Source organism: Macrotis lagotis, chromosome 7 (genome assembly GCF_037893015.1).
Source record: "Macrotis lagotis isolate mMagLag1 chromosome 7, bilby.v1.9.chrom.fasta, whole genome shotgun sequence".
Taxonomy (NCBI): domain Eukaryota; kingdom Metazoa; phylum Chordata; class Mammalia; order Peramelemorphia; family Peramelidae; genus Macrotis; species Macrotis lagotis.
In genome coordinates, this window is record NC_133664.1 from 115,800,976 (window position 1) to 115,825,059 (window position 24,084).

General features: G+C 34.1%; 1 protein-coding gene across 1 annotated transcript in view; it reads right to left on the reverse strand.

Moving 5' to 3' along the window:
• Positions 1-24,084, reverse strand: part of LOC141494135 (uncharacterized) — a 67,213-nt gene that overhangs the window by 35,981 nt on the left and 7,148 nt on the right. The window contains exons 3-8 of the mRNA XM_074195273.1: positions 23,756-23,856; positions 21,750-21,831; positions 18,367-18,491; positions 13,804-13,947; positions 5,417-5,497; positions 3,831-3,917 (exon numbers count right to left, since the gene is read on the reverse strand). Of these exons, the coding sequence (XP_074051374.1) occupies positions 3,831-3,917; positions 5,417-5,497; positions 13,804-13,947; positions 18,367-18,491; positions 21,750-21,831; positions 23,756-23,856 (620 nt within the window). The remainder of the gene's footprint in view (positions 1-3,830; positions 3,918-5,416; positions 5,498-13,803; positions 13,948-18,366; positions 18,492-21,749; positions 21,832-23,755; positions 23,857-24,084) is intronic.

Sequence of the window (24,084 nt, forward strand, 5' to 3'; positions counted from 1 at the left end):
GAGCAAAGAAATGACATATATGAGAAAAGTTATTCTGGTGATATGGTAAAGAATGGATTGTAGGGGTATTCACTAAGGGTGGAAAAAGCACTTGGTTTCTGTTCCAAGAGTCTAGGCAGATATTGAAGAAGATGACATGAGCAAGATATATAAGATGTTGCAAAAGATATTGATAACTGATCTCATAGGAGAGGCAAGACTTAGAAAGAAAAATACCCCCATGGTTTTATAACAAGCTTGGAACATTTTGAGTATGACACTGGGACACACAGGAAGGGGTTCCTATAGAGCAACTGGAGATGGGGTCTAGATAGGAGAGAGGTCTAGGACAAGAAATGTAGATTTAAAAATCACCTGCCACAGAGGACACATGGAGTAGATGAGAATGTCAGTATAGGACAGGAAGATAGCTAAGCATGAACTTTTATAGAAGATGCATTCATAGAAAGAGGAAGAGAAGACTGTGTTCTCTCAAAGCAAAGTAGAACAAGGACATGGCCCACAGTGATAAAGTTTCAGAGAGAGATCAAAGATGAGACTTACACTAGAGAAGTTTTGGTAGAGTAGGGGAGGTAGATGCCATATTACAAGAAGAGAGAAGAGGGGAGTGAGGGAACGGATGCATGAAGTATAGAAAATTTTTCTAAGAGATTAGCAGTGCAGAGATAGGTTGGTGAATGAACAGATTAAAAGGGTAAAGGAATGACTTTTTTTTAGGATTGGGGTAATCTGCATGTTTGTAAATAAATAGGAAGGGGGAGACTGAATTTTGGTGTGAGAGACATTTTTATGGAAAATGTTTCTGAAGTAGAGCAAGATATTGGAGGAGGTATATTGGTCTTAGTACAGAGAAGGTGGACCATTTCTTCTGTGACCAAAAGGAGGAAAAGGTAATGTTGTTGGGGAGTTATGAGGAATGGAGAAGAGATAAAAGAGGTAAGGGGACTCACATAAAATGGCCTCAATATTCCCTGAAATAAGAAGTTAGGTGATCTCTAATTTGGAAGGGAGGGGATATAGAAGATAAGGAAAAATGTGGAATGATAACTATGAGGAATAAAATAAATCATCAATAAGGGTATAGTAGAAGCACTATGGAATTTGTGACTTTCTCCTACCACATTTCAGTAGTCCCTGAAGAAGAAATAGAGGAATGGGTCTATGGGGATTGACCAGGAGCAACGTTTCACAGGTAAAGAATAATAGGAAATTAAGGATTAAAGGGATTCTAGGAATTCTTTGATTTCTTGATTTTCAGTCATTCCTGGCACTAAAGTATTAAGGTTCACTGGGTTAAGGCAACATGATTTAATTTTGTTCAGTTAATTTTTATTTAATGATTTAATTTTTTTTTTTTAGGTTTTTGCAAGGCAATGGGGTTAAGTGGCTTGCCCCAGGCCACACAGCTAGGTAATTATTAAGTGTCTGAGGCCGGATTTGAACTCAGGTACTCTTGACTCCAGGGCTGGTGCCACTGCGCCACCTAGCTGCCCCTTAATGATTTAAATTTTAAAAAATTAAATCTCTATTGGTACCACAATTGTTTGACTTTGACTATCGATGCCAAGAAAGAGAGGGTTGTGTTTAATTTTTTTAGATGTGGATCCCTCTAGGATAAAATAAAAATGTTTCCATTTTTAAAGCCCTTGATAGTCTGATTCCACTACTTTTCCAAGTTTATACTATAAGCTCTTCAAGGGAAGAGATGTATTCTCTTTGTCTATGTAACCCTAGCATACATAGTATAATTTTTGGCACACAGAAAGTACTTAATAGATGCCTGCTGATTATTTCATTTTGCATCCTTCACACTCTCTTTTTTCAGACAAGATGACCTCCTTCTTCTTCTCCAAACCCAGTATTTTTGCTTCTCCTTCCATGCCTTTGGAGAGGCTGTCCCCAGGGCCTAAAATGCCTTCTCTTTTCACCTCCAACTCTTCCTTTTGGGTTCATCTCCTGTATCACCTTCAATTGGAATACTTTCCTTATCTTTCTAGCTGTTAGTTTTCTCTCTCTCTTCAAACTATTGTGGATAAACTTATCCATATGCATGCTTATCTCTTGAAAAGAATACAACCTTCTGAAAGCAAGAGATAGTTTTCATTTTGTCTTTATATCAGTATGAGCTAGCATAGTATTTTTCATGTATTAGGAAATTTTACAATCTTTGTTGGGTTAGACTGGATGGAGTAGTCCAAGATTGAGCCCAAAGCTTTTAGCCCCTGTGACTGAGAGGTCATGCCAAATAAAGAAACTGAGAGTGTGACAGCTTTTGAAGAAAAGTTTAGTCCAATTTTGTATATGTTGAGCTAGAGATTTAGGAAGGATATTCAGATGCTGATGTTCAGCAGCAGTTAAAAATGTATTACTGGAGCTTTGGGTAGATAGATTTGAAAAACCCAAAATAGGAGAAAATGTGAAGATATAGAAGTTACGTGAACTCACTGAGAGTAAAGAGATAAAAGAGAGGCAAGGTTAGGGCTTAGAGGGAATCTACCCTCTTAGAGGGCAAGAGAAGGAAGATGAGCCTGAAAAGGACAACAAGAAATGGTCACAAACTAGTAAAACTGGGGCGGCTAGGTGGCGTAGTGGATAAAGCACCGGCCTTGGAGTCAGGAGTACCTGGGCTCAAATTCGGTTTCAGACACTTAATAATTACCTAGCTGTGTGGCCTTGGGCAAGCCATTTAACCCCATTTGCCTTGCAAAAAAAAAAACTAGTAAAACCAAAATAAATTAGCAAGAAGGGGAAAAAAAGGGAAAAAAGATACATTCTGGGATTTGTACTTGACCTTAAACTGTTTAATATATTTATCAGTGACTAAGACAAAGAAATAAATAGTATGGACATCAAATCTACAAATGACATAAAACCAGGAGGGATTGCTAACACAAGAAATAATAGAATCCCAAAAGATCTTGATAGGTTAGATAATTAGACTGAATTAATAAGATAAATTCATTGAAATAAATAAAAATTCTTGCACTTGGTTACAAAAAAAATCAACTTCACAAATATAAAATGGGAGAGTCAACAACAGTTATTCTAAAAGAAATCTGGTGACTATAGTGACCTATAAGCTTCCTAATGATAAGTTAGCATTGTAATGTGGCAGCCCCACAAAATGCAATGTTTGGGTCACATAAAGAAGGGTATAGCTTCAAGGAATAGAGCAGTGATACTCCTCCCTATCCTGCAGTCATCAGAATTTAACCAAATGTTCAGTTTTGGACACCACACTTTAAGAAAGACATTGAAAAGCAAGAACAGTGTCTAAAGAAAGAGAATCATGATGGTAAAGGGCTCTAGAGTCCAGGATATATCATGATTATATGGACAAGTTTAGCATGAAAACAAGAAGACTAGCAGTGGGAAACAAGGGTCAGAGTAATGAACAATAGGAAGAAGGGCCAATTTATAATTGATTTTAGGAAAAACTTCCTAAAAATTAGAGCTGTCTGAAAATGACATTGGTTGCATCAAAAGGCAATGGGTTGGGGCAGCTAGGTGGCGCAGTGGATAAAGCACCGGCCCTGGAGTCAGGAGTACCTGGGTTCAAATCCGGTCTCAGACACTTAATAATTACCTAGCTGTGTGGTCTTGGGCAAGCCACTTAACCCCATTTGCCTAGCAAAAACCTAAAAAAAAAAAAAGGCAATGGGTTATCTCTTCTTGGAGGTCATTAAGCAGAGGTTAACTGACTCCTTGTGTACATGTTATAGTCAAGATTCTTTTCATGCATGAATTGGTATTCTATGGTTGCTGAGTTCTCTCCCAATTCTCAAGTTCTGTGATTCTGTGAATTATATAGCAGGACTTAAATACAGTACCTTTTCTTCTACTTTAATCTTCTTTCGATCTAATTCTGTTAGTCGAGGCAAAGTATAAAGGACAAAGAGCCAATAATCAGATTTCTCCTGTCAAGATAAGGAAGAGTTCTCAGTTACTGTTTCACATTAACAAACCCTAGAATCCTGCGCTGACCTTACTGATCCTTCAACCTTTCATCCAATCAAATCAAAGTCACTCATTTATGTTATCTCTCCACTCCTTCTGCTTCTTCTAACACTTTGACTCTCTCTCTTAGTTACATACTACTGCTATACACACAAACTTGTGAATGTGTGTATATCTATGTATAAGGGGCATTGTGGTAAAAACCCAATTTTGGGGTAGCTGGGTATTGGAATGACCATGTGAAAATACCCATCCCCAAATGTTATTGTATAGGTGTAAACTAATAAATACAAATACTATGTTATATATGTGTGTGTTTGTGCAAGTGGCTGTCAGAGAGAATGTGTGTTAAGATTTACAGGAGCGTGTAGAAGATTTTAATGAGCCTTAAACCTCAAGGGCTGTTAATGTCTCTCTGATAGAGAAAGTATAGTTGCTGACACTATTCTCATTTAAGAGTGATTATGTGATAATTTAGGGTTGTCTGTATCCTTTTAAAAAAAGATGCTTGTAGACAAAATAGGTATTTTATAAAACACTAGTGAAGAAAAATGGAACTATACAGCTAGTTAGGAGAGATAGAAGTTGGATAATTAAAACAGAAGTGAGAAGATGAGTAAATGGGAAAATATAGTAAGTGACTAAGTAAAAGGATGAGGGAATGGGAGGAAATGTATTATTTACTTTATAGCAATTTTATGACAAATAAAATGCTCTTTCTGAGAAAATCAGCACAGAGGCCTGTTCTTGTAGGTTCTTCTTCCTGTTATTACACAATATTTTCTGTTTAAATCATTGATGTCTTGGCCAATTCAAAGAAACATTAATCCGCAACATCAATAGCTTCTCCAGTAAATCTTTAAAACCACTCAGGGTGAGTGACAAATGACCACAAAGCAGTCAAATTCGATATTCAGTACTGGGCTTTGCTTTCAGAGGAAGCTGCATGACCTTAAGCTTGTTAGTCAGCAAAGATTTAGGGGATCTTAAATTATCTAGATCAAGAAAAAGGAGCAGCTAGGTGGCACAGAATGCCAGACCTTGAGTCAGTCATTTTTTTTTGAGTGGAAATCTGACTTCAGACACTAATTAGCCAAGGCAAGTAACTTAATCCTGTTCGCCTCAGTTTCCTCATTTGTAAAATGAGCTGGAGAAGGAAATGGCAAACCATCCCACTATCTTTGCCAAAAAAACCTCAAGTGGGATCACAAAGAGTCAGATATGACTGAAAAACGACTAAACTGACAAGAAAACAATAACCAGATTGAGAGAGTGAATTTGGATTTTAATAACAAACACTTTGAGGATGCTTTGCCACTTAATCTTCCTAAATATTCCTAAGATGAAGTGATAAAGATGGGCACATTTATGCTGTTCTATTTTCTTTACCAAAAGTTCTGCTCCAAATAACTGATTCAATGAAAGTCCATTTCATTTATTTCCATCTGTTGCATCTTACCTGAAGAGGGTTTTTTAAAAGATTGAGCACCCGGAGAAGTGGCAGATTTTCAATGTGTTTTATTTCACTCAACTCTGCAATCTGTTTAATCACAGAAACACAATATTAACACAAAGCTAAATAAACAAAAAGAATGGAAGGAGTCATTAAGGTCTTTCCAATGCAGCATGCAACAAAGATTATTCTGTTATTTGTTTGAGCTCTAAAGGACTGGAAAAGATCTATTTGCCTCTAATAAAATGGGAACTCTCACCCAGAAGCACACTTGCTTTTTATTCCTTTGGGCAGTGAAGAGCCAATTTTAATTCTGATATTGTACACCTTATTCATATTTATTTTAAGTCAGAAATTAAATAGAGTGAACAGATTGGGAAATAATACAAACAAAAACCATATGGAGCTTCTTGGGCCACTACATTCTATTAGAATTATTTATGTTGGTTGTGATTTACTCAATATAACTTTATCAGATAGATATAGGTATGTTTGTGTGTGTGTGTGTGTGTGTGTGTGTGTGTGTGTTAGTAAGTGAGCATTTTAAAAATCAAAATCAAAGATTATGTAATTTTGATAATGTTCAGAGTCTCTCATCCATTCTTTCTGAAGCTCTCAAGAGATAACAGAAAGGTTATGTTACTAGAAAATGTTTCTCTTACAAAAGTTCATATGTAGTGAAGGAAGGCAGCTTTGCCAATAGGCACCATCAATTCCTCATCCATTTTGGTTCAGCAATCGAGTTCAAAGAGATATCTAATTCCATTGCCTGTAATTAATATTACTAGATTTTTATTTTATATATGGTTAGTGAGACTTCTCAAAAGTCCATAACGGTCTTTTCTTTTTTCTTCTTTTCCCCACAGACTTGTTTCCCAACGTGACAAGAGTTCTCCACTAGTGCAATAAAGTAAAACTTGATCACAACAGGGCCAGGACAAACAATCTCTGTTACCAGCAGCAAAACAGTCAAAAATCCAAAACCCCAAAATGGGAAGAACATTTGCATCAATGTGAAGTTCTGCTATACATCACACAAAGGTGGAAGGAAAAAGTACCACCTGAACTTCCTATAGACCAGTTCATAGGAAAAGGGTTAAATCCCCCTTTTTTAATATATTGTAGCATTCTGTAAGGTAAGAACATGGGACTCAATTTTGAACATAGAAAAACTCTTATTTGTAGTTGTATTTCACAAAAGTTAATTTGAGGGGGCGGCTAGGTGGCGCAGTGGATAGAGCACCAGCCTTGGAGTCAGGAGTACCTGGGTTCAAATCCAGTCTCAGACACTTAGTAATTACCTAGCTGTGTGGCCTTGGGCAAGCCACTTAACCCCATTGCCTTGCAAAAACCTAAAAAAAAACCAACTAAAAAGTTAATTTGAGTAGATTTGTTGATTGTAATATTTTTGAAAAAGGTGACCAAGTCCCCTGAGGTCTTAATAGCAAAGGCTATAGTATCTGGAAATTACTACTTTATTACTAGGGTATCTAGAATTATTAATAAAAGTGCTGAGAAGCTTAGTAATTTCTAGTCAGGACTTGAAGCTAAGAGAAGGGAAATATCAACTTCTGGGGAAAGCTCCAATTGACTCTTTATGTGAAGATATAAAGGATGTGTCATCCAATAGACCAGACAGTTGGTTAGACACTTCCCCCCCCCCCCCATGCTTTCTATCTATCTCCAACTCAAGAAAGTCCTTTCCTTGTTTCTTAGGGTAGTACTACAGAATTTACATTTCCATACAGTCCAATATTGTCAAGATCATTCAGATCAAAAGTCACAGATTCAGATACGGAAGGGTTTTTAAATTTCATCTTAGTTTTGTTTTACAGATCAGGAAACTGAGATCCAAATGCATGATAAGCAGTGGAGCCAAGATCCAAATTCTACTACTCTGATTCCAAAACTAGGTTCTTACTGATTATCTCATCTTACTCTGTGTGAAAAAGAAAGATCTGTATTCTGTTTCAGCTTCTGTCAATAATTATCTATGTAGGGGCAGCTAGGTGGTGCAGTGGATAGAGCACCAGCCCAGGAGTCAGGAATACCTGAGTTCAAATCCAGCCTCAGACACTTAATAATAACCTAGCTGTGTGGCCTTGGGCAAGCCCACTTAACCCCACTGCCTTGAAAAACAAACAAATAAAACCTAAAAAAAAATAATTATCTATGTGATTTCAAGCAAATCGTTTCACTTTTAGGCTTAGTTTCATATCTGTAAAGAAAGGTCATTTAGAAAAACACTAAGATCACTTATTCTTCTAAAATTCTATGATGTTAGGACTCCATATACTAGGATTTAGAATGTCACCAGAAAATACTCTATACGACTTTATGAACCTTGTTCTGTCTTGTTTAAAAACATTGTGATCTATAGAGACATGGTTCTTTTTAATAGAGACAGTTTGGGTCTGTAGTCAAGCTGTGAAGGTATTGGTGATTTACCAAGTAGCTGGAGTATTTTCCAAATAGAAAAAGAAGAAAATATATTAATATTTATAAGTTTGTTAGCAAGGAACCTATCACTTGGGGAAAAAAAGAATCCACATACTTTTTTCCCATTGTGCAGGCTGTCAGGATTGAGTAACAATGGCTTGTTACACATAATGATGCAAAGGGAATGAAATCTTAAGTCTCAATGGGAATAAGATTGTAAGGTTTGCAAAGGACATCCTAAAGAACAAAAGTAATGGATAAATAACAAGTAATTCTGATTTTGCAAGAAACCCTGTCTATAGAACTTAATCTTAAGGTCTATGTGGATAGGTGGGGTTCATTTATTAATTGGAAACCCACTTTTATCAAGAGTTGAAGCTTAAGATCAAAGAAGGAAGCAGTGGGTCTGACCTAAGCAACTAACTGGGTCAAAAGAAGTAAAAAGGAGAAGGTGATTGTGCAGTTGCAATAATGGGGGAAGGACATTTTAAAACTTCCCACAAGGAGGAATTTCCATGCAGACACTATAGGAAAAAGATGATATGCCAATTGGGGGCCTGAGCATTGATATATAATGGGCCAGGCAAGGAGGGCAGGTCCCTACAGGAATTTGTGGAAAGTACTGAGGAATATATGGTACCCAAAAAGTTGAGTTCTTCCAAGAGAACAGAGGTAATGAAGAGAAAGAAGTGAGGGAGCTGACAATTTTGGAAAGGAAAAATAAGACTATTCCTTCTCTTTACGTAAAAAGTCAACTGACTGGTTATGACAGAAAATCAAATGCTGTAGGAAAACTGCCAATTAGTCCATCAACAAGCAAAGAGAAAACATTATCTATGTATCATTGAAGACATTTAGTACTTATCTGAAGCCCCCAACACTCTCCCAAAATTGCTCATGCACAAGGAAGATTCTGATCATAAAATAAAGATTATTAAGGCTAAGTTAGACTGGAGGGAAAGAATTAAGGGAGGAATGATGACTAAAACAAAATCTGTGTCATGCCTGAATGAGAATGATGATGGGGCAGGATGAGCCAGGAAAAACAAGGATCAGGATTCAAATTCCATTAAAAACATGGGTCCAGTAGATACTGCAGGCAGGTAAGGAATCAAACCCAAAGAAGTTGGTTCTGATGCAGGGAAGCAGTCTAGCAGGGTATGATCCAGAACTCAAAAGGTCAGTTTAAGGAGTGACATTTAATTCCAAACCAAGGACAAAACTTATTTGTTTACTGCCCTTCTTTTATGTTCTGTGCTGGTGCAGCTCTACACTTACAAGGGTTGATTCTATCCATTAAGACATCATAGACTTGGGGAACTATGTTGGCGGGGGGGGGGGGGGGGGCGGGAATATTGTCCCTGATTAGGGCCTAGGCAGAAATTTGAGTATTAACTCATATCATGATCTCTCCTCCTAGTTGGGTGTTTCACCTAAGGCACTAGTGCTTCAAGAAAGCTAACTTATAGGCTTTTGTAGAAGAATAAACCTTTTCCATAGAATCCTTGTATCATTATTTTATAATATACATCAGAATGTTTTTATCATAAAATAATAAAAATGACAGCTAGCATTTTTATAGCACTTTGAGGTTTGCAAAAGACTTCACAAATATTATCTCATTTAATCCTCGTAACAGCCCAGGATGATAGATACTATAATTATCTCTGTTTCACAGAGGAGAAAACTGAGGCAGACAAGGTTAATTGTGCCCAATGTCACACAACTAAGAAGTGTCTAAGGCAGAATTTGAAATTAGAGCTTCCTGAATCTGGGTCTAGAGTTCCATCCACTGCACTATCTAACAGCTTAGATGACAAAATTTCCACAAACCACCTTGAAGTTAAAAATTCTTCCCATCCCTGTCAATCACTACAGAAAAAATGTTGATCTGAACAAAATAGGGATTGCTAAGAAAGAATTGAGGAAATCAGCATAGAAAAACAGATAAAATCTTAATGAATATTGAAACACCAAGTAAATTTTGATTGTATAAAGATTTACAAACTTGAAAGCAACAAGGTGGTATAGTAAGAAAAAAACAATGAATTTGGAGTCCAAGGATTCAAATTCTAGCTTGGCTAGTTATTACTTACTAGATTTTGAACAAATCATTGATCTTTTTTGGGCTTCGGTTTCTTCATCTGGGAAATCAGAGGGTTAGACCAAATAACCTCTCAGTTCCAGGGTCCAATGTTTACTTAGCATAAGGATACTTAAGTATAAATATATTATAGACCACAGTCATATTTCTGGCCAAAGTAGTAGGTAAAAAGAGAAACCTCCCCAATCGTTATTAGTTGACCTAACTTCTGGAAGGCAAGTTCCTTGAACTTCGAGTTCAGGTGGCTATTGATCATGTACAGATCACTGTCCCCATTAGTAAAACTCAGAATGGAAAAGAATCTTCATGGGGAATTTTCAGCAAAAGTCTATTGTAGTTAAGTATGGGAGATATTATTTTAAGTGAAGGAAGATAGATCTACTAAGAAAACTACCCAGATGTTAACCTAGAAGCATGTGAGATAAATGGTTCACTAGATTACTCTGGTTATTTATCTGGTGGTGTTGGTCCATGGATAGCTAAAATATAAAGTTAAATCTTGGACTAGATTCTATCCTGCTTTTGGGAAGATGGAATTTACTACAGAATTCCTGAAGGAATAGCTGTGAAGCAGACAATGAAGGTAAGAAAAAAGACTGCAGAGATTTCAGAAAAATCTAGAAGGACATCAACTGATGCTGAGGGAAGTGAGCAGAACAAGGAAATTGTTCATAGTAACAACAACACTGTATGACGGTGATATACTTAGCTCTTCTGTGATTAAGGACAATTCTAAAACACTTGTGGTGGAAAATGCTTTCTACATCCAGACAAAGAACTATAGAGTTGGAACACAGTTCAAAGCATACTATTTTCTTTCTTTTCTTTTCTTCTTCTTTTTTTTTTTTTTTTTGCAAGGCAATGGGGTTTTGCAAGTCCACACAGCTAGGTAATTATTAAGTGTCTGAGGCCAGATTTGAACTCAGGTACTCCTGACTCCAGGGCCGGTGCTCTATCCACTGTGCCACCTAGCTGCTCCCAAAGCATACTATTTTCACATTTTAAATTTGTTTTTGGTTTTTTCTGTCTTGGAGTTTTTCCCTTTTATTCTGATTCTTCTTTCACAACATGACTTATATGGAAATATATTTAACATGGCTGTGCGTGTATAACCTGTATCAGATTATGTGCTGTCTTGGGGGGTGGGGAGGCAAAGGAGGGAAAAAACTTTATAAAAATTAATGTTGAAAACTATCTCTATAGATAATTAGAAAAATACTTTTAAGATTAATAAAAAGAAAAGACAGGAAATGACCACAGAACATTTGGTATCCAGTAACAAATAAATGCTCTCAGGCATGATGCTGAGGATTCATGAGTGACATCAGGCTGGGTGTAGGGGTTCAGGTCCTGAGATACTAATCCATTCTGAATGGACCTCCTCCATTTGCTCTGTCTGTCTAAAGTATTCCTACCAGAGGATAGTGACCATAAAAAAAAGACCTGGCTACAGATCAAAGGAGGCTCTTTGAATCACCAGGTCCAACTATTGCCAAAGGAACTCTACTGACATTATTATTCTTTGGGTTTTTTTAAATTGTTTTTTTAAAAATAAAATTTATCTTCTGTATTTCCCAATATTCCCTTCTTCCTCTCCTTTCCAGAAAGTCATCCTCTTTATTATTTTTAGTTTTTAGTTTTTAGTTTTTGCAAGGCAAATGGGGTTAAGTGGCTTGCCCAAGGTCACACAGCTTCGTAATTGTTAAGTGTCTGAGGTCAGATTTGAACTCAGGTACTACTAACTCCGTGCCAGTGCTCTATCCACTGCGCCACCTAGCTGCCCCAAAGTCATCCTCTTTAAACAAAGAATAACAGAAGAAAGTTGTTCCAAAATTAATAAATGTATTGAAAACGTTTGACACTATCCAACATTTGATCCTCATAACAGCCCAGAATGATAGGTATTATAATTATCTCTGTTTCATAGAAGACAAAACTGAGGCAGACAAGGTTAATTGTGCCCAATGTCACACAACTAAGAAGTGTCTAAGGTAGAATTTGAAGTTAGAGCTTCTTGAATCTAGGTCTTTCACCTCTGCAGTAAAAGGGATGGGGGCAGGAGGGAAAGATAATACTTGCTTTCAATGGAGTCATAATGATATCTCCAAAAAATTTCAATGCTTTTATTTGTTTAACAGTGATTCTTAGGGGCAGTTAGGTGGCACAGTGGATAGAGCACCAGTCCTGGAGATAGGATGGACCTGAGTTCAAATTCAGTCTCAGACACTTAATAATTACTTAGCTGTGTGACCTTGGGCAAATCACTTAACCCTACTGCCTTGCAATAAAACCCCCCCAAAACAAAACTAGTGATACTTGTTTTTTCAATTCCTGAATGACAAACTTAATTTGTAAATTTTATTCTAAAGTAAGGAAAAATTTGTTGTATTCCTATATTTGGGAATATAATTTTGAACAGGGAACAAGGACAGCTTTCCAAAAAAGTCTCTGAATTCAAGAAGCGAGAGTAACTGCCTACAGAAATTTTAACTTTCAAACTGAACTTTCAAAGTAAGAATTCCTTTATTGTGCAAGCCATTTCAGGTCAATATGCAAATAAAAAAAAGATCTAAATAGCTATAGTTTCATCCAAGATGGAAAATGTTCTTTTTCCCCCTCCTGCACCATTGGAACTTTTGCTTATTCTAAACCCCTGAATAATGAATGAGTCATGGATTAGAACTGAGGGGGCATGAGTATTCCTGAATGGAAGATGTCTGCAGAGCATTAGATCTGGTTCTAGATAGCGCTGACACTCTCTACTCTACCAAGACCAACTATATCGGTACTTTAGCTGGAAAGGAAGCCTTGAGCTTCTCTCAGTAATAAACCTTTCCCAAAACATGGCTTAAGTATACAACATGAACACAATTATTTCTTAAGTCATACTACAGAACAAATCAGCCAAGTCTATCAACTTAATACTTCATGCTTTGAAAGATGTTTTATTAAAAAATCAGGCACCATTAAAAACAGAAAATAATGTGTGCAATTTGGGAAGTAATAGGAATTAAGTATGCTGTGGAAATATGAATAAATATAATTAGTTATTCATTATGCAGAGTTATTGAGATCTGCATTCTGTTCCTCTGCCACTTAGAAAACAAACAAAAAAAAACTGCTACAAACATATAAAGTAAAAAAAAATTCCCATCAGCCATGTCCAATGCATTCCAAAAACATTACCATTATAAGAATTTTTTCCCAAGAATCCTTAAGGAAAAGCAGTATATATCTGTTCTGTCTCTAGAAAAGATTAAATGAATTTGTCTTTTCATAAAGATGAGTTTGTGAAAACATGGAGGATAGTATCTTTCTGACTTCTTTGAATCTACCTGAGGGTAGGTGCCAGGTTCAACCTTCTTCCTTTTAAATACTATTGACTGTGAAAACTCAAAATCTTACAAAAATGAATGTCAAAAATTATCTTTCAAATAATTAGAAGAAATAAAATAAATAAATGCAATTGATGAAAACCTCTTCTCAGTCTATCTAGGATAACACTATTTTTTCCTAGAGCCAACATCTCAGAACTGCCAAATACCAATCATTTATCCTTCTACTCAAAATATGGAGGCAGCAAAGCTCTGAATTATTAGATCAAAAATTCTGGATGCAGTCTAAAGAGAAAAATATGATGTAGTTGTCAACCTTTGAGAAACTACCATGAAGAATGTCGACTTAAGTCATGCAGTCAGTCAATAAATATTTATTAAACATCAAATCTATTTCAGACATTGCTAAGTCCTAGGAATACAAAGAAATGTAAAAGACAATCATAGCTCTCATTGGAGTTCACAGTCATAAGTTTATTATTCTAAGAAAAAATTGCATTTATATATGATGTTACCTTATTATCCTCTAGGTTGATTGTTTCCAGAAGATCATGATTTTCTAAGCCTTGTAAGCTACTGATTATATTTCCAGATAAGTCCAAGTGCTGTAGTACTTTCATGTTCTGCAAACAAGTTACTTCCCCGATCCGATTATTGCTCTAAAATTGATCAAACATACTTGAAATTTTGTTCAGGTTATTGACAATGAATACTGTTATCATTCCTAAGTAATTGTTTTTTTTTTTCATTCTCAATGCTGTTCAAAATCTGCTAAGAAGTGGCAAATCTTTCTCCTCTTTGTTTTTCTCAATCCTTCAAATATTGAGTGAATGAATAAATAAATATTCAAATATTCAATACTCAAATGGATCCCATCAATTCCTTTCAACAATGGGATGATTCTTGCTCATATGAAGCTGACCACAAAAGGTCTATCTAATCAATATATTGGAAGGATGCATTAATGAATCTAATGAAGCGTAAGTTCCAATAAACTCTGTTGACAGGAAAAATGTAATTCTGATGGCAGTGTAATTCGAAGTTTAACATAAGAAATAGAAATTTGGTGCAATTCTTTAATCAAAAGACCTCTTAAATGTCAACAGCTTGGCACAATTACCCTATTCTCAGAAACTTGCTTTCCTTTTATTTGAAGGTTAGTTACTCATGTATAAATATCCTTTCTGACAATGAAGATGGGAAAAAAATCATACAAAGCAAATTTTGCTCATATGCCCAATCCTCACCTTTCTCTGTACTCATAATCACAATAGTAATATTTTGAATTCTATAATAATTTTACAGTGTATTTCAGGAAGAGAGTTGATTGTCAATGCAATTATCCCCTTTGCTCCTTAAGTTAGCTTTTAGTTCTATGATTCACACTAAAATATTATATATATTCAATTTAAGTTGGTAAACTAAAACTGTCATCTCAGCATCATCACCCATTAATGTCATTTTGTGCATAATTATTTAACATTTTTTCTATCATTTTAATAAAAACTTAAAACTCAAGAAATGAACATTATAGTGTTGACCTGCTTGAGCATTACTACCATTTTTCCTGACTTGTACATTTTAAAATTAGGCTATTATTAATAGCAATATTTACCTACTATTTCTCATAAGGATTTATTTTAATAGAGTACAGGAAAAGAAAAAAATCTAAAATTGCTGATCTTTCAAATTGTGGAAACAACAACAAAAAATATGGTTCTGTAAATAGATCCCAGATGCCACTTTGAAGGTATAAAATTCCTAAAAGTTCTCTTCATTTAGCAGAGTTCATTATTTATTTTATTTTATTTTTTTAGGTTTTTGCAAGGCAAATGGGGTTAAGTGGCTTGCCCAAGGCCACACCGCTAGGTAATTATTAAGTGTCTGAGACCGGATTTGAACCCAGGTACTCCTGACTCCAAGGCCGGTGCTTTATCCACTACGCCACCTAGCTGCCCCTCATTATTTAATTTTAAGTCAAGAAGACTTACATAAACTCTACATTTTTTTTTCCATAGATACAATTAATTTATCACTCTTTAGAGTTGAATAACTTAGGGTAAAAGATAGAATAAGAATAGAGATAAAAGGGAAAATGTGGAGGAAGAAAAAATTGAACATATTTTATATGCATATTTACCACAAATAATCATATGAATATAATTAAAAAATAGATATTCCTGCAGTAAAAAAATTCAATTTCTTGATTTTGCAGCTACTTTACCCCAATGAGGTTTAAAATGCTTTACTTTAACTCATAATAATTACTTACTAATGTTCATTTAGCACTTTAAGATTTACGAAGTCCTTTATATGTTATTTCATTTGATCTTTATACAACCCTGTGAGGTATATACTACTATCATTATTATTATTCCCATTTTATAGTTAAGGAAACTGATTCTTAGAAAGGTTAGGTGACTTGCCCAGGATCATACAGTTAATGAACTATCTGAGGCACTTGGGGCAGCTAGGTGGCGTAATGGATAAAGCACCGGCCTTGGAGTCAGGAGTACCTGGGTTCAAATCCGGTCTCAGACATTTAATAATTACCTAGCGGTGTGGCCTTGGGCAAGCCACTTAACTCCATTTGCCTTGCAAAAACCAAAAAAAAAAATAATAAAAAAAGACTTAACAATACTCAATGAATTCATAATTACATTGACTATTATTTTACAAATGGTGAAAGTGAGGCTTAGAGACGTTTGTAGGTATATTCTACAAATTCTAATTTCACAACAATGTCATCAATACATCACTGTCAAACCAAGGAAAAATCTCACAAAGCTCTGTTATAATACAAATCAAAGGGTCTGCAGTAATTTTATCTAACTATTCTTATTACACTCCTTCCACTATCACAGTGAAATCAATTAAAAATGATATCTGGACTATGCATATAATTAGTCAACCTAAAGTTACAGAATAAATAAGAAAATGCTTCATATCTCCTAAATTTCCTAGTTATAAGAAAAAATTCTTAAGAAACAATATATCAAGATATAAATTCAATTTCCTAAAAATAACGAAACCAGAAATACACATAAACTGTACTATTCCAAATAAGAAAACAGGTTTTACTTAGGGAAACTAAATTTTAAAGTTTGGAATTTATTGTCATTTCTTGAGATGAAGTTATATTTCAGAAAGCTTGTGAAAGCTGGTGCTAGAGAATTAATCATTGCTTTTGATAATGTTTTTCTTTATCCTTCCTATTAATGATTAAAAAAATTCTTTTTAATGGGGTTTAAAATGAAGTAATTGGCTTTATTTAAATTGGTAAGGAAATTAAGCAAACAAAGTCTAGCATATGTATTTTCATCTTAGTATAATAATGAAAAAAATAGAAATTTATTCTCAAATGATTAAAAGACAATGGAAGACACTATACTCCATGTTTTTACAAACTCATCTTTGTGGTACAAAAAAGACAGTTCACCTAATCACTTCTTGAGAAAAGAGAATGTGAATATAGTGCTTTTCCTAAAGGATATTTAAGAAAAAATTGTCAATATGGATTACTTAGTATTTGGAATTCACTCTAAATATGAAAATGCCATGAGTATTATTTTTAATAATGGATATAATTCTTATCCCCTTCAGCACTCCACAAATCATCCTTGAATCATACTACTTGAAGTTAATGGGAGCTCCAACCATATATGCCTCTTTAGCAAGAATATTTTTTTCTACCATGTAATAAAAATTCATTGTAAAGGCTACTAATAGTATTCCAAATTATTATCTTTCTAGATATATCATTTCTCACTCAAATTTTCACTTAATTAGGTGAGTTCATTAACATATACAACTTAAAGCCAGGTGAATTGGATTTTGATCCCTTTAAACTACTAACTCTGTAGCTTCAAATATTACATCTCTCTCTCTACATATATATATATATATATATATATATATATATATATATATATATATATATACTTCAATAGTACCATCTATGATCTTATATCAATACCTAGCACCAACGTGCTTCACTGTATAGTATGGTGAATCTCAAAAATGTACTTTAAAGTCTTTGAAAGATGAATAGTCAAAATTAAATTCTCTATGTTAAAGAGGATAAGAACATAAAATTCCACAAAATTAAAAATACAAAATTTTATTAAAAAAATAAAATACAAAAATTTTATTTAAAAAATCAATTTCAACGAATCTCTTTCCTCACCAAAATATTCACCTACGATATGATCAGAAAGTAAATTTAGCTACTTTGAAATTCACTACCATCCTGTTTATCCTGTATTTGTTGTAATAAAGAATAGTGAAACAAAGGCAAGGAGTAAGAAGGAGGGAAAATCAGGAACTTAATTATGCCTTCATTACACAAATAATTATTAGAAGTTATTTCAAAAACACTATATATGTATTGAAAGGTAATATAATCTTGCAGATTTTTTACCCAAGATTGATGTTAGTTCAAAACACTTTACCTCTCTCAGCCTCAATTTATTCATCTTAAAAATGGTGTTCTAAATTATTTTTAATATCCCTTCCCTCTCTAAATCTATGATAATATGACAATACTCACTATATCACTTTTATTCAACAAAAATGAAAAGTTACTGATTAAGTTTAATAAGTCTTCATAACTTCTCACTGATTCTGCACTGTTAGAATAAAGTGTTATCATATGCTAGTTAATCTGAAATATACAGAAAATTATGGGATGAAAAATCTTAATAGTTTTTTCCATTGTTTTTTCTACATTCTAACATTTATTTATATGTTATTGTTGTGTTTATATTATTCAATCCTTAAAATATTTTCAGAACTTATTGTAGAAGCCATTTTCCAGAACTGAACATTGCAGAAATGATTTAAATGGTAATGATTTAAAAAGGTAATTCAAAATACTTTGATAACAAACTAGCTAATCTTCATTTGGCATATAATTAATATGCAAAAGAGATATCATTTATGCAAAAGGTCATATTAATTTAAAAAATAAAAAATTAACACTTTCCCAATTTGTAAACCAATTAAGATATTAACATTCACTAATGTTACTTTAATATTTTAATATTTTTTAGGAAGAACAAGAATTTTGTTAGACTCACCAGGCAGAGGATTTTGATTGGTAAACTGGATAAGCCATCTATTTTACTGATTGTGTTGTTTGCCAAGCTGAGATGACTTAAGTTTTTACAATTCCCTAATCCTTTTATATCTTTTATTTCATTATCTATATACCAGAGGCTGTATTTAAGGAAAATATTTTTAAAAGTCATTTGTTTATAAGAAAAGAAAGTTAATGTCAAGTTACCAATATAGGAACCATTTAATATTTAAATTTTTAAAAATAAAGCAAGAAAAAACAGAGTGGATGAATTCTATACAAAGAATAGTACAAAGTATATTTTAAACAGTGAATAAATACTAGAATTTAGTAAGATGCAGGTTTTGAATGCTTAGCTACATTTACATTAGAATGTGATTTGTTTAATCAGAAGGGAAAGCAATATCACAATAACACATTGCTTGCCTTGGAGTTTTCCTTGGTTAATTTAGAATCGATTTGAGGATGCTGTGTGCTTTTTCACACAGAACCTTTGAGTTCAGGAGATGTCTTACCCTACAGTTTACCCCTGGACTAGCTTAGTGGGGCAATAAGAAATTGTTCCCACTTTTGTATCCTCTGAAGACATCTGTGATAAATGACAATCTAAAGACCAACCTTCCATTAAGGAACAATTCAACTTCTCTTGACTGCCTTTGTTTTTACCTTTAAAAGTACTTGGTTCTCCTCTTTTTCCAAAAATAATAAAAAAACCCTTCACTTGAGTCTGTCATCCCTAACCTTTGATACAATCTGACTTTTGTCCCCTTACTTTCCTGTTAAAACTTCTCAAACAAGTGGTCCCTATGCATAGATGCCATTTCCTCACCTCACATTAGCTCTCTTAACTTCTTGCAATCTCTTTTATTCCATCTTTCAATCACTTTATTCAAAGTGCTCACTAGATCACCCCCCTAATCAAGTCTAATTGCCTTTCTCTTCCCTTAACTCCTCTTTAGCACATTTCAGTTTTAACTGTTCATGCCTTAAGTCTCTCCATTTGCTTATGTCTCTGAGAGCTCTTGTGTCTTCTAGGCTCCATCTTCTTCCATGTGCTCTCCATTTGTGTTTCTAAGTCTATCTCCTGTTGAGTTTATGGTAACAAACTCAACATTTCTCAAAATGAACTTATCTTTTCCCCTTCCTAAAACTAGTTATCCCTCCCAACCTGCTTAAATTCTAAGCAATAGTCATCTAAAACACCCAAAACACCATTTGGTTCAAGTTACTCCAAAAACTCCAATGCCCTTTAGTCTTTAATGGCTATCTTCTTAGCCTGGCAATGAAGCTATTCTACAATCTGTCCAATCCCATTATCTGCAACAGAAATTTTCCATTCTTAAAATTAATGCACTGTTGGTAGAGTTGTGAACTGGATCAACCAGTCTGGAAAGAAATTTGAATTAAAACCAAGGGTTATAAAACTGTGCATATTCTTTAATCCAGAAAAACTATTACTAGATCTCTATCCAAAAAGATCAAAGAAAAAGGAAAAGAGCCTATCTATATGCAAATATTTGTACCAGCTCTTTTTTTTTTGTGATGTCAATACCGATCAATTGGGGAATGTCTGAACAAGTTGAGGTATATTTGTGATGGAATGCCACTGTGCTATAAAAAATTATGAGAGAAATGGTTTTAGATAAACCTGGGAGGGGCAGCTAGATGGAGCAGTGGGAAGAGCACCAGCCCTGGAGTCAGGAGGATCTGAATTCAAATCTGAACTCAGACACTTAATAATTACCTAGCTGTGTGACCTTGTACAGGTCATTTCACCCCATTACCTTAAATAATTTTTTTTTTAAAAAGAATGATTAAAAAGAAAATCCTGAGAATATTTATATGAACTGGTACAAAGTGAAGTGAGCTGAATCAGGCAGTCCTGATACTTAGTAATGGCAATATTGTAATGACCAAATGGGAAAGACTTAAGACACTTTGATCAATGCAGTGTGAGGGTTCTGAAGGACTCATGATGAAAAATACTATCTACCTCTAGAGAGGTAGATGAATGAACTCTGAATACATAGAAGCATTTTTTTTCACTTAAAAATACTTTTTTGCAACATCACTTATATGAAAATATGTTTTGCATGACTTCTTATATATAATTATCATCATCATCATATTGCTTGCTTTTTCAATGGATGGGAGAGGAGCTGAAAGAAGGGAGAGAATTTAGAATTCAAATTTTTTTAAAAAATATTGAAAATAAATAGATTTTAATTTTAAAATCATTAAAGTCATTCCTGCCAGGCTGACCTCAAATTCATTAAACATTTATCAAGAATCTTCTTGGTACAGACTAATTGGCTAGGCTCTAGAGGAAGTACAGATTTTAAAGAAGACATTGATTTCATAAAAATTACAATACATCAGAAACATAGGTAATCATAACACACAGTATTGCATAGTAAGTTCATTAGAGAGATACAAAACATCAGGTAATCCAGTTTACTTGGAATAGAGAATTAAAAGAAGAGAAAAGGTGAATGTGGGATAAGGTTGGGAAGGTATGGCACACCATAGTGAAAAGGGTGAGGAGGCTGATCTTTACTTGGGGAGAAACAGGAAGCCATTTAAAAATTTCCATCAAAGGAATGACATGGCCAGACCTATGAATATCGAAGACTAGCCTGGCAGTGATATAAAGTACTGATTAAAGGAGTGTGAAGGGGGATTAGATAGACTGTCGTTGAGTCTTTTCAGTTGAATCTGATTTTTCCTGATTCCATCAGGGGTTTTCTTGGCAAAGATACTGGACTAGTTTGTCTTTTCCTTCTCCAGTTCACTTTAAAGATGAAGAAATGGAGGCAAATAGGGCTACGTGACTTGCCCAGAGTCACACTGCTAGCAAGTGTCTGAGGTCATATTTGAACTCAGGAAGATGAGTCTTCCTAACTCTAGGCCCCGCATTCTACCCATTGCACCATAGTTAGAAGGATCTCACATTATTAGTTCAGGCAGGCAGTGACTAGAGATTTTACAAGTTTGGTGACAAAAGATATTGCAGCAATAGAATTATTTAAATCCATATTTTCACATATAAGATTAATTTAAAACCTAGATGAACTGGTATTCTAGAAACCAAGGAATTACAATTAGTTGAAAACATAGCTGAAACAAAAATAAGTAAACATGAGAAGTATGATCCACAGATTTCCTAATAAAATTATTTTCATAAATCTTGACTCAAACTTTCATTCTTTAAAAAAATACCTTTTTCAATATTTAATTTTTTATATGTTTTAATAAGCTGAAATGTTATTCCTATATATTTATCAAAAATTTTGAGTACCAATGTATCATAAAAATATGTAAAAAATCAGCAAACTTGATAAATCTATTATCAAAAATAATTTCTTCATCCATTCCAAAGGATACTATCCAGTATTAGTTTACTGAGTCCTGTGTATGCACACAGATCATTCATTTCTGGAATTTTGTTGTTTGAAAAATCCACTTTCTGAAAAAAAAAAAGACAGACCAATTTGTCCCAAGTTGCTAATCTTTTCATCTTTTTACAATAAGCATAACGTAAGAAAAAGATGTTTACAGAAAGAATGAAGAGAATTAATTTTATTTAGGTTTAATGATAGTTCAAAGGTAATTTTTAAATATTTATTAATATTAAAAAGTAAATTTAAAAATTTTTTATTTAATAAAAAAACCTTGATACTAACTTTGTAAACATCTCTTACATGGCCCCTATTGCTTTCATCTTTTAACTAGTTCAAGGAACATGTAATTTCCATGTTCTGTGGACCATTGACATAGGCAATCTCATAATATTCACACAACAAAATCAAATTACTGCATTGGTCACCACTTTTGAAATTCTTCTTTAAATTTTTTAAATCACCCTTAAGGATTCTCCTTCATTTTTTAAATCCATTCCTTAAACCACATTCCTTCTACTTTATGACCTTTCTCATAACTATTTCTTTTATCATTATTATTATTATTTTTGGATGCAATCAGGATTAAATGACTTGTCCACAGTCACCTATCTAGGAAGTATCTGAGACCAGATTTAAACTCAGGTCCTCCTAATTCTGGGGTTGGTTCTCTTTCAACTGTGCTACCTAGCTGCCCTGTTCATAATTATTTCAATAAAAGTCTTTTCTAGACTATGTATTCATTCCTAACTAAATGGCAAATGATAAAATAGAAGACATTACCTAATGCTTGAAGACTTTATTTCCGCTTAATTAATATCTTTGATTCTTTTATCCTCTATCTCCATGTATCTACTCAGCATGTATATTAAAATCAGGCTTCTATCCTCAAGAATACCTGCTATAGAGATTTCGAGAGGTAATACTAGAGCACTCAGATATACACTGGAGCCTAGCTGGAAGTAGAAAAAAGGGATCCATACACATCAAGTATTCACAGGGCCTGCTAGGGACATGCAAGATACCCTGCCAGGCACTTTTGAAGAAGTGTAAGATATAATTTCTAATCTCAAGAAATTTATAGTTGAGTAGACAATGCAAAAACATCTGAAAAGTTAAATATGAAGAAAGGAGGATGTATAAGGTAGGTAGAACCATGGGAACAAGTCACTGTCCTTATTCTTTGCCATTCTTGGTTGTGGGGGCTTCTGTAGGACCCCATGTCTCTTAATCTTGCTAATTTTGCTAAGATTTGGGGACTTTGTGGTGTTAGGGCAGGGACTGAATGTTTTAGGGCAAGTAGATTATTTACCTCCAGTGATATGTGGTTCTAAAGAGGCTTCTCAGGAGGAAAAAAGTTCTTCCAGGGTCAGAGAAAATTGGTCTAATCAGTGTGACTACTGAGTGGCCTCCCTAGAGTGCCTAATGGGTCCATAGAGGAGCATAAATGTGGTTTATAGGTAGAGAGGAACAACAATCTGATGCATTCATCTTACAAAAAATAAACATTATTTTAAAAGAAAGAAGTAACAAACTGATGATAATTGACAAAATACTTATCAAAAAGGAAGAAATCAATGAGGGCTAGTCTGCTGTGATATTGTAATATGAATGAATGATGCAGTAGAATAAATTGTTTTTGAAAGTCAATAAAGAACTTCAGAAATAAAATTTAGATGCAATTTGCTTCACATATAAAATGTTAACCTGAGAAATGGGCTAACAGTTTATGCCTATGTCACATATACATGAATTCACATAAATGATTAGCCATGCAAAGTTTAAAAAGCATAGAAGCATTTTTTCCATTATGAAATGAAGTCATAAGACAGAATGCTCATCTCACTTCAAAAACTTCCATTTGCTCTCCACTAAAATCTGAATCTTTCAAAGTAAATTTCTCAAATTTCTCTAGCATTGTTTTACCTATTTAATTTAATTTAATCTACTAGGTTATATAATGCACTTATTTAGCATAGTTATAAATTCTACCTTAAGATTTTTAGGTGGTTTGAAACCGAAGAATGTTGTCAACTCATTGTGAGAAGCATTGAGTTCTAGGAGATAAGGCATGTAGCTAACACAGTTCAAATCTAGGGAAAAAAGAAAGAACATAGAATAAGCTAAACCAATTAAATAATTAAAATTAGGCAAAAGCAATTAATAGCAGTTTACAGTACAACTAAAACATTTTTTAAATAATTTAATTGCAAACAGCCAGCTTTTTGCCTTTGACCAGAACAACTAAAAATAGCAAATAGATTGTTTTAGGTTTCACCTTCTTCTATCCTAAACATGCAATAATAAAATACAAGTAATAT